Consider the following 11,466-nt stretch of genomic DNA (forward strand, 5'->3'; position numbering starts at 1 on the left):
TGTTGAAAAGATCACCATGAATGTGCAACATGAATGCTTGTTTATTTAGCAGCAGAGTTCAGAGGAGCTTTATGGAGTGAGGTTGGAGCTGCAGCTGCTGTCTCCAGGCAGAGAGTAGTCGGCCCATTTCACATATCCAGGTAAAGGTCATGGAGTGACAAGAGGCTGTCAGACAGCTAATTGAGATGCTGGAAAAAAAAAGGAGTTCAGCCGCGGCCGACCTTAGTTTCTCAGTCCAAACACTGAAGTCAGAGAGTCATAGCCTGAGGCAGAAGGCGCTTTACTGAACAGGATGTAATTTTAGAGATGAAGGAATGGCTCTGAACAAAAGCCTCTAATAACCAGCTATTATGGTTTATAAATGGACATCATCAAGGTGAAAAAAATGGCTGTAAGTTTCTGTAAGGCGTGCATACTACAAAGTTTTCTTTCCTCATAATTAAATTAAGTAAAATGCACCAGAAAGTAGACCTAAAAATTGTTGTTTGTGTGCATCTCCATTTGGCTGTTAGTTTGTGGTTCGTGGAGATGTTCTGCATTACTAACGTGCTCCAGAAAGAAGTTTGGTGAATTAACTGTTGTATGACTAAAGAGTGTTGTGGTAAAGTCGATATATCTGTGCTGAAACGTCTCTCAGCTGCCACATGAACACCTAAAGTCAGACAGACAACTGTTGCTGAAAGTTGGGTACTTGCCTGTATATATTCAATGGCACACGACTTGATGCCTGTGTACCTGATGAAGAACCTGGGCTTCAAATGCAGGCCTACTCTTTCTAGATTCATTCAATAAAAACTGATTTTGAAAGGAAGCGTTCTACAGTGTTGCAAGTTCTTGTGAAACAGATTATATTTATATTTAAGTCTCAATAAAATGAAATTAGACTATCTGAAATATATCTATTTATTCAATATGTAGCACAAATGTATTTTTAGTGACCTGTTTTTTTCGTGAAATAATAGTTAAAGAGGAAACAGTTACAGAGTTACAGTATTCAGTGGTAGAAAGTAGCTGAGTACATTTACTCAAGAACTGTTCATTTTGAGGTACTTTACTTGAGTAATTCCATTTTATGCTACATCTCAGAGGTAAATGTTGTGCTTTTTACTCAACTACATTTATCTGACAGCTTCAGTTACTTGATACTTTTCAGATTACACATTTTCATACCTGATTGATGTCTGGTTCCTGTCCACTGAAAGCCATGTATCTCCAAATTTGAATTTGTTTGTTTTTGATGAAAGATTAAGTGTTCCTTTATGGGTTGGGAACTTTCTCCTACTTCTTAAGATAAACAAACTATTCAACCCCCCAGTTTTGTGACCCCCCAGAAGCCCAAAATTAGCTCAACATTAAACATCAACAGCAGTAAAATGCAACGTTAACATTAATGCACCAGTAATATTAATTCATAAACTTCATATATAATAGTAAGACACTGAGAGGGACCATTTTATTGCATGATGAGTACTTTTACTTTTTGCTCATAACACTTACAGACTTTTATTTAAGTAAGGCTTTGAATGCAAGACTTTTACTTTAAGTGGAATATTTTCACAGTGTGGTACTGATACTTTTACTTCAGTAAAATATACTGAATACTTCTTCCACCACTGACAGTATTATCCATGGTAGTTAGCGCCAAGCATGGATGTTTAAAGAGAGCGAAGTACCTGTGTTGAGTCAGATATTGTCCCATGGTTCTTTGCGGTATCGTGACGTCAGGTCAGCTGATCTCTGCTGTACCAAGGAGAAAGATGTCGCTGACAAACTGGCGAAGGATGAAGGCTGTATTCTCCGCGGCGTTTGCCCTCTTCTTCCTTGTCACAACCGGTAAGAAATGTGCAACGATAGCTAGTCATGATTCAGTTTTTGCTTTTTGTTTTCCCCCACACAAATCTAACATGATAGCGTGATGTATCCGCCGTGTTTTCAAATGACAACTCCCTAACCTAACGTTAGCTTGGAACATCGTTAGCATCGCAGTTTATTTTACAGATAAACCGTATGGCAGGTGTAATACCGTTTTACGTATAGTAATGCTAATATGTGAAATAATCTTACTATACTTGTAGCACTGGATCGGCTTGGGCTACCAACAAGCGGGTTAAAAACTGCAGATCATAGTGTTAGCTTGTTGCTAACACCTAACGCATTAGCAAACTGTCAACGCTATCAGTGAGGATGTGTATTGTTTTCTTGTTGGAAAGGTTCACAAATTGTTCGTAGTCATAGAAAATTGATGGAAAATGCACATGTATTTGTTTCCTTGGAGCTGGTTACTAATTCACACAAGGCTGTGCTGTCATGTGACTGGCTGTAAACGGGTAGTTCCTCTATAACGTTCAGCTCTCTGTCACGAGTTTATGTCTCCATCCACGGCGCTGTAGCTAATGTAATGTTATCTTTCCCTGTCAGGCTGTTGAGGAAGTCGGTGCTGGTTTTAGATGTAACGTATAATTAACACATCAGTAAGAATTAGCTATAACACTGCACTGACAAGTGACACAGCTTCTCATTTCAGACATCCTACTTTCCATTATTGCAAAACAGTTGCTGAGGAAGTGAAAAGCATTATTATTCATTGGTAACTCTCAGTGGATGATGTGTCCCAGCCAGTTCTATGTGTAGTGTTAATGTCATGTCAATACTATTGATGATCTTTCCTCAAATGACAGTAGTCTGTTTGAAAAGTCTATGGCTGCCTGACTTTTGCTTTAAACATGTGATAGCCAACATTCTGGCAAAAATAATAGATATTATCAAAGGTAAGGCTCCTCAAAAGCAACACCATAAGAAATAATCAATAGGTAAGTCTATAATGAGAAGTAAAAGGTGAAGTACTGTGAAACTGTCATATTCACATCTATCAAAGGCAAAGCATTGCAAGTGGGGATTGTTTGCAAAAGGTATTGTAAATTCCATGGACACTATTTGTTCGCTCCCTTTGAATTTCTGAGGGCACGACACAGTACCTACATTTGGCACTGACAAATTGGACAATCAAAAAAACACAAAAGGTAAGGCAAGTGTATTTATATAGCGCCATTCAGACACAAGGCAATTCAAACTGCTTTATAGAGGCATAGATGTACATTAAAAATAAGACTTTACGGAAACATTAAAATTTTCATTTAAAAGACAATAAATACAACAAAAACAAAAACAAGCAAATAAAGAGTTACAGAAGAAGTTATGTCAAATTTATTGGAAAGCAAAAAAAAACAACAATAATGTTTTAAGCCCTGGTTTAAATGAGCTGACAGTTTTAGCAGACCTCAGGTATTCAGGAAACTTGTTCCACTGTTTGGAAGTATAGAAACTGAAAGCTTCTTCAACTTTCTTGGCTTTGATTCTTGGAACACTGAGTAAGCCTGTCCCAGATGACCTGAGGGGTCTGGGTAGGTATAGTATATTTGCTAAAGGCAGCAAGAAGGTAGTGCTTTCCAGCACAGCATACAATTTCAATAAAGACATTTTCTAACATATTGGGCTAGAAAAAAAGTACAAAAAAATGGAAACACAAAGTTTACATTGTTTGAACATATAGCCTACATTTTGCTACGCCAATGATCTTAACAGTTACAGGGTTATGAACGTTCAATCTTTTTTGCTAGTCTGTTAGGTTGAGAAAATGTTTGTTTTCTTCTTGGAAGTATTTACTCTGTGACTTTAGTCTCTTCCACATGTTTGGCTTGGATTGACAGTCCTCTCATTTCCTCACAGGTGTACATGGAGACAGCTTAACGGTGCTGCAGGCTCCAGAGTTTGTGTCCTTCCAGAAGGGAGACTGGCCTGTTTCTGGAGAGAAGATCCCTGATCTGGTGGCTTTAACCATGGGCTTCTCTGTTCAAGAGGTGACTTGTTATTTAAAGTAATGCTCCACAATTTTAATGTGTGGGAACAATGTGACATTGTGAAAGGTAGTAGTGCTCGTAGATTTATCCACTGAATCTGCAGCTCCCCTCAGCTTTAAGTAGCTTCATAGCGAGTTTCAGCTCATTGCTTTGCTGTTTTAGTTCACTCTCACCGCTCAGCTGCTGAAAAAGCTCCCAAAACCCACTGTACACTACCTGCTCAGCTCAACAACTTGTTGCCTGTTGCCTCAAGCAGCCAAACAAAATCAGTTGTTGCAGGTTTAAGCTAATGATTATGCTAGCCTAGTCTTAACAATGTGTGTTCATTTGTACAGGATCTGTCCTGGCCGGGCCTCCAGGCTGGTCCATTGTTCCAGCGTCCCCGGGCTAACGTACTGGTGGTGGTGAGAGGAGTCGATAGCCTGGTCCTGCCTCAGAGTGTGGCCTCCTACACCTTGGAGAATGTGAGTCGGACTGGACTGTGGCATGATGATGATGTTTTGAACATCAAATATAACACCTTGATGTAAATATTACTGTTGCTAAGTTTGCAATGTAATTAGGCTTAGTTAGTCAGTGGGTCTTCTTCCTCCTTGCAGCCGGTACCCATCGCCTTGGATAGTGTTGCAGAGACGGTGCACTCTCTGTTCGCTGAGGACACCCCTGTAGTGCTGCAGCTGGCCCCGAGTGAGGAGGTAATGAAAATATACTGAGACTGAACAGGGAATACTTACCATCTGAGACATCACTCTGAAGAGGCTCATCTGTTATTTCCTTTATCTGTCTGTTGTCTCACTCAGAGGTTGTATATGCTGGGAAAGGCCAATGCTGTGTTTGAGGATCTACCGGTCACCTTGCAGCAGATCCGTGCCCGTCTGTCCCAGGACGGCTCTGTGCTGGCCTCCCTACCGCTTAACTCTCTCAGCAGAAATACAGAGGTCAGTTTCAAACAGCAACATCGTACCCACACAAGGCTTTTGTGCTGGCTTTTTATATCTCATGTTGGGAGCAACATTATGGCATGGTCTCACTCCCACTCAACTACTGTTCTTTTAAATGCACTTTTTAAAGACAAACTTGTGACAGCCATCATGTCATGTTGGCTGATTTGAACTGGAGGATCATACTTTCCTGTAGCAGCATCGCTCTACTTCTAAAATAGGGTGTTAAAATGCATATATTCACTATATGTTGTTAGTATAATTAAAAAAAATAGCACCATCATACCAAGAATTCCTGGGAGTTCTGCAAATAAAGTGACCTGATTGAGATTGTTTTTTGTCAACTTGAATCGGTTTTTCCTTTCTTACCTCTTTACTGTTTTTGCTTTCTAGGCTGATTTGCTCTTCCTGTCTGAGGTCCAAGTACTTCATGATATCACAGCTCTGGTAAGTCATCCGGGTTCGCTGAAAACCATTTTTCTTTTCTCCCTGAAAGTGAGGATCGTCCTTGAAGTGTGCCTCTGATGTCTTTGTCTTCTGCCTTTCTTGTAGCTGCAGAGACACAAACATTTGGCGAAGGACCACTCTCCTGACCTGTACTCCTTGGAGTTGTCTGGCCTGGAGGAGCTCAGCAGGCTCTATGGCCAAGACTCTCCCCAGTACCGCGATGCCACTGCCATTCTTGCCTCTGTTCTGCAGAAAGTAAGGAGAAGGGGCCTCATTCACATTCACAGAATATCTGTTGTTACTTTAACCTCTGTTTATAATAATACTTGTGTCTTTTTCATTGCAGTTTGGAGAGGATGTGTATACTCTCTATGGCAACAGTGCTGTGGTGGAGGTTGTTACAGTTAAGACCTTTCAGGCTCCTTTGACCCGGAAGTCCCGTTCGATCCTGGAATCCAAACAGATTGTAAGTCTGAGGCAGACCTGTTTGTTAACTGTTTGCCAAACTAAAAGTTTAGTGGTTACTCAAGTGTGCCAATAGAAGAATTATACACTTATTCAGACGTTTATTATAATTTGTAATGCATTATGAATGAGTTAGCTAAATATTTCAACAGCACAAATTACAGCCTGCAAAATGAAGTTGAATCAATACCTCTCAAAAATTGTTTAAACAAAAACGAACCATTATTACCTTCATTAAGGTAAGGTGTATTGCAGGGCTGTTGTATTAGACTGCATTAGTTTTAGTTAGGTGTACCTAATAAACTGGCAACTGAGTGCAAGTTTGACACGTGGATATCATGTCATATGTGTGCTTACGTTCTTCTTCTCTTGCTTCTGTATGTAATTGTAATTAGTGTCTTATCAAATTACAACAAATTAATTCCCTCATTTACGGAAATAAGTGAGACTATTATTATTATTATTATTAGTGTTTTCGCCAGCAATATTGCGCACCGGTGGAGATTGTTAAAGAAAACATGAAGCAAGTTGGAGAAAGCCTTAGTATTCTTCTCCTTTTCAGTAACACGTGTATTAAAGGCATCTCCTCTGCACAGTTTCAGCTGACCTAATCACTGCTCCATGTCACCATGATGGAACTTAAAAAACGTTTTAGACCATTTTCACAGCAGACATTTTGGCATAGGTGTAAATGCTAACATCAAAAAACAGCTGTATTCCCTTTAGGTGAGCTAGTTTCAGGATCCTGGTGTTGTCCATGCGGACTCACTGCCATACACTACATGGAACTGAGCCATCAGTAAAATAAAAAATAAAAATATAAACCTACGCCGTGGGGATTTACGGTGGGACTGCGGCTAACCCCTTGTATGAAGTATAAACCCAGTTCCAGTCCATGCTTCTTGGTTTTTATGACTTAGGTCTGGAACCAAAGAATGCTTTGATCATCCACTCTAATAAAAATGGGTAAGGGGAATGTGGGGGTCCTGCAGAGACGGTCCTAATAGTTCCGTTAATGCATCCTATCAGATGTTGCCCCCCTTTATCACACTGGAGTCCCGCCCTCAAACCCTGCGCTGTTATTGGCTGGGGGCAACACACCACTGCCTGAAGGTTGATGCCCAGAAACACAGCGAAAATACTTTTTATACAATTTATTTTTGCAGAGTAACCCTGGCAGCCCGTACAACCTGGCCTACAAGTACAACTTCCACTATGCGGTGGTCTTCAACATTGTGCTGTGGCTGATGATTGCTCTGGCCCTCGCTGTCATCGCCATCGCTTACAACCTGTGGAACATGGACCCAGGATATGACAGCATCATCTACAGGATGACGAATCAGAAGATCAGGATGGATTAAGTCCTGACCATCAACACTCCAGCTGTTCTCGTGGATCCCTCTAGTGAATGTTTGTGTCTTATGTGAGGTCTTGTTTAGTGAAAAAAACTGTGACAGCTTGATGGGAGGAAGGGCGTAATACTGAATCACCTCTTTGTTTACAACACTGGCATGATAACGAACAAAATATCAACATTACAGTAGCCGTTTAAAATCATCCTCCACTGGTGTGTACACTGAAGAAATTCAGACTTCCTCCCTTCAACCTCGCAGCTCAAATCATTCCTCATGACTTTAACTCCTCACTAACTATGTTTCCTTTGTTTCCCCTGGTGATTGCAATTGTATTTTTTATTGTAAAAAAAACTATTGTAGTGTTATGAAAGAATGTGATTTGTTTGATTTCTGTGTGAAGTTGTGCTTGTCTTGCTGTGTGAAACCGTTTTAAGTTAAATGAAATCTATGTGTATATATTGAATATACAAATGCAACTGTATGAGAAACTGCTGTACTCTTATTGTGAAAAGATGTGTGCAGTGTTTATTCCAGGTAGGTTTCACCCTGCTTTAATTCCAAATGGTAATAAATACTTGATTGTAATGTTGGTTGTTAGGATTGGTCAAGGATAAATGAAGCTCTGTAAATTGCTATAAAATGCCTGACAATAAATTATTACATGGATCGCCCTGATTTGTGTTCACTTAATAAGTCTCTTGAATGGGCAGAACATCCATTGGCAGCTTTCTTGTACATAAAAAGTAGTAGTGTTTCATTTTGGAGCATGTGCTAAATTTTGTAGAAATCCTATTTGGACAGTTTCAAATTAAAGCTGAACGAAATCCAACTCGCCTGGAAAGTGGATGATGGAGAAACTGTCAAATAGCTGCAGGGGATTCGGGTGTAACGCTTTATTTTATGGGTCCCACAGTTTCCCATAATTTCCAAGAAAGTCACTGATAAGTAATAAGGACTACTTAATATGGTATTCTAAAGAAATGTAGACTGTGTCAATTTATAGGCTTTAAATTAATTAATTCCAATTAATTGCCATTATAAACTAGTCTTTTTGAATTGTTTTTTAATCTTAGAGCCTTTCAATCTCAGTTTTTAAGACAACATGGACGAGAAGTCCTCAAAGTGCTCAGAATGGCAGAACTTTTAACATCTACATGTCCATGACATCTAAGAAAACTCGTATCTGCTGATGAAGATCACGAGGCGTTCAAAAGCTCCAGGGCTACTAAGTGGACCTTGAATTTGTTTTGTCAGCTTTTAGTCAGTGCACTGCACGTCAGCTGAACAGTTTCCGTTTATAAACATATAATGAATGAATGTTTTCATGGGTTTAAATTGAGATGCAATGCATTGATAAAAATTAATCCAGGGATTCCCAACATTTTTGGGCACATTTAGTGTTTTTGGGCTCCTTGTCATGTTTCAGATGTCTCTAAATTGTTAGCAGTTCCAACAAAAAGATCTTTTGATTGACAGAGATTTTGATTGCTTTTACTTGTAATGGAGTGCTTTAAACTGTGGTATTAGTATTTTTAGTAGGGTAAAGTGTCTGAGAACTTCTTCCACCACTGCACTTACTTTATCTTTTTACAAGGATTCAGAAAACAACAAAAACTTATAAAATGCACGAGATACTTATCTCACTATGATATTTTAACTTTGAGACGTCCCTGAATTGTCAGTTCAGAATCCTCTCCGAGACAGCTTTACAATTGTTCATACAATTAATTGTATGTTCTTGTTATAAACTGTATCAGAACTATGTCTCTGTTTTCCTTGTTGCTAGCACCAAATTGACGACCACACGGAGTGTGACCAAGAATGTGTATTTTTTATTATTTTTTAATAATTAATCTGGAGTTGATAAAGCTTCTAACCAGCATGCATTGTGAAGCGGTCTCTGCAGTTTGATTCTGCGCAGTTTTTTATTTATTTATTTTTATTGAGAAACATTTTTTAAACAATAAATCATCATATAAATCTTCAGAGAATGTAGTAGGCTACAATGTTGACAAAGAGTTAGAGACGAAAGGATTCCTGTGCAGTCTGATTTAACTCAATCCTCTTTTCTTCTGTGGATACGTCCATTGTCCGCTCTGTTACTCCATCACGTTAGGCTATACTGCGTAACAGCTCAGCCAATCATAGTTAAGTCCCGCCCCTTGTGCTATCCGCTTCCGGTATCGTTTCGTAACTGTTTAGTTTTTAATAGTGGAAGGAGCAGAAAGCAGCGTACACTTGCGACGGACGAGATATCTCAACCATAGATTAAAACAGGAAACAACAACAACAACAACAACAACATGGTCTGACTGCTAATTAAAGGTAGGAGTGGTTTATCATGTTTTTTGTGTATAAAAACGTTAGTTGACCACGCCCACGTATACAAAATTGAATCAATAAGTTATGATCTATTATTAGCGATTAAGCTACCTAGCAGTATATAAAGAAGTTTAAATCAGCCCCACCTTTACCAGCGTCGACATTGAAATGACGCATACAATAATGCATCAATAATTATAATCCAACAATATAATAGGCTTTATATTATTCAGAAATTCGCCATTCTGAATATTGAGTACTTTTACTTTACTTTAACCATATTTGTTATGCTAATACTCTAAGTGCTTTTACTTAAGTAACAATTTGATATTGTGATATTGCTACTTTTACTGTGACAGTTAATTTGAAAAACGTATTCATGAAGACTTAAGTGTTGTTCTTCTACTTATTTATTTATAGTTCAAATGACAGCTTTGTTTTCACATGTTAATAAAGACAATCTGCTTATTTGCAAAACATCTTCAGTCATATGATTCTTTAAGGCTTTAGTGCTGTTTTTCCTCTTATTTACAGTATATCTTTCCATTTTTTGTTTCATATCCCAGCTAGCATCTACGTGGTTAGGAGGATCCGGGCTTCCATCGCTGAGGGAGAGCAACTGGAAAAGCCCATTATAACACCATGTAGTGCTATTGGTAAGACAATGACAAGAACCACCAACACAACTTCTGCAGAGGAAACAGGAGCGTTCAAAGACTAGTAGATGTAAACTCTGAAGAACATACATAACTGTTTGCTTTAACTGAGTGATCCCTGCAGCTATTTTGGTGTTTGCAGGACAGTCAGCTTACCGTTTAGTCTTCAGAGAACATCAGACATTGTTAAATGTTAACTGTGCCCCATGTTACTCAATGTGACATTTGAATGAGGCTTTGGTTTCTGTCAAATTATCAAAATCTATGTAATTTTATGATATCATATGGCAAACTTGATCAATGAACACACATTTTTGTACAGTAACCTGCTCAGACATCATTGTTCTGAATTTGTCTTACCATTATGTCATGCAGCATGTCCATGAGATTAGGGGTATTAGAGGTAGGGAAAGCATGCAGGCTTATGGAGGAGTGTTATGCATGTCACTGACTCACATGGGTGTCTCTTTTCTACTTAGCTGAAATGAGAGTGGGACATGAGTCCAGAGGAAACGCTCCAGCGGCCACAGCGAGCCCAGGACCTGATGAAGGTGTCTGTGGAGCAGCAGGCACTGGGACGTCCTCAGAGACAACTGTGCAGAAATGTGGCCCCTGACGTTAAAGATCACGCTGGACACTGGGACTGTGGTCACCTCAATGGAAAAATATAATTTGTCATCTTTGTATTTTTGCATTACAGGACAATAATACACTGCCCTGGGTGATTCAGTGTTTATACAGAACCATCTAGATGCAATGGTCAGCATTAATTTTGTCAAAACAGACAAAACCCTTGTGGACTACAAGGAACATTATTCCACTGTTTTCCAGTGTCCATGCTCTACTTGGTGGCCAATGTCCAGCTCCTAAAGACACACATTTAGGCCTTTTTCATAGCAGACATGTTGACTTACCATAGGATGGAAACATGTGCAACCAATAACATTAACAATGACTCTTTCCCATTTAGGTTTTAGGTGAGCTAGACATAATACTATAGGCACCTGAATGTAATGGAGACATTTATGTTATTAAATGTATTTGGTTAGTCAACATGTTCTCTGTGAGAAAGGTTTATATTTATGTACTGCAGTGTTTGAAGGCCGGCTCACCAACCTCTCTCCAGGGGATGAGCTGGCCTGATGTTTCTGCTGCTGTATCAATAAACACATTTTAAGAAAAGTTGCTACATGGGAGGTGTTTGTATACTTGCATAATTGTCATTACTGAGTGTAATGACTAAGAATTCAGCCATGATTAATGTTATTAAATACACCCGTGCTTTTCCTGCTATGACAAGTCAAATTATCTGCAGTAAAAAAAAAAGGTCTATTTATATAGCATGAGAATTTAAAGAAGCAAATAATATAGTGGAGGTGATGGACTACATACTGGTTTCAGTTATGGTCAGACATGGAAAGTC

General features: G+C 39.0%; 1 protein-coding gene and 1 long non-coding RNA gene across 2 annotated transcripts; both read left to right on the forward strand.

Annotated features, from left to right (window-relative positions):
• The first annotated feature begins 1,730 nt into the window (after positions 1 to 1,730).
• On the forward strand, positions 1,731 to 7,740 carry atp6ap2 (ATPase H+ transporting accessory protein 2). The gene is made up of 9 exons (XM_070914797.1): positions 1,731 to 1,833; positions 3,727 to 3,857; positions 4,193 to 4,321; positions 4,457 to 4,552; positions 4,658 to 4,795; positions 5,192 to 5,245; positions 5,351 to 5,500; positions 5,592 to 5,711; positions 6,877 to 7,740. The coding sequence occupies exons 1-9, from the start codon at positions 1,758 to 1,760 to the stop codon at positions 7,069 to 7,071; spliced, it is 1,089 nt and encodes a 362-aa protein (XP_070770898.1). The 5' UTR covers positions 1,731 to 1,757; the 3' UTR covers positions 7,072 to 7,740.
• Positions 7,741 to 9,250: 1,510 nt separating this feature from the next.
• On the forward strand, positions 9,251 to 11,229 carry LOC139292786 (uncharacterized). Its single transcript, XR_011597625.1, has 3 exons — positions 9,251 to 9,390; positions 9,954 to 10,043; positions 10,523 to 11,229. It is a non-coding gene; the product is annotated as an uncharacterized lncRNA (long non-coding RNA).
• Positions 11,230 to 11,466: the final 237 nt, after the last annotated feature.

The sequence above is a fragment of the Enoplosus armatus genome, chromosome 11, assembly GCF_043641665.1.
Source record: "Enoplosus armatus isolate fEnoArm2 chromosome 11, fEnoArm2.hap1, whole genome shotgun sequence".
In the NCBI taxonomy this organism is placed as follows: domain Eukaryota; kingdom Metazoa; phylum Chordata; class Actinopteri; order Centrarchiformes; family Enoplosidae; genus Enoplosus; species Enoplosus armatus.

Coding starts and splice junctions, on each gene's coding strand:
- atp6ap2 (XM_070914797.1), top strand. CDS start 1,758: ATGTCGCTGACAAACTGGCGAAGGATGAAGGCTGTATTCTCCGCGGCG. Junction 4,796..5,191: donor CTCTCAGCAGAAATACAGAG/GTCAGTTTCAAA, acceptor TTTGCTTTCTAG/GCTGATTTGCTCTTCCTGTC. Junction 5,712..6,876: donor TCCTGGAATCCAAACAGATT/GTAAGTCTGAGG, acceptor TTATTTTTGCAG/AGTAACCCTGGCAGCCCGTA.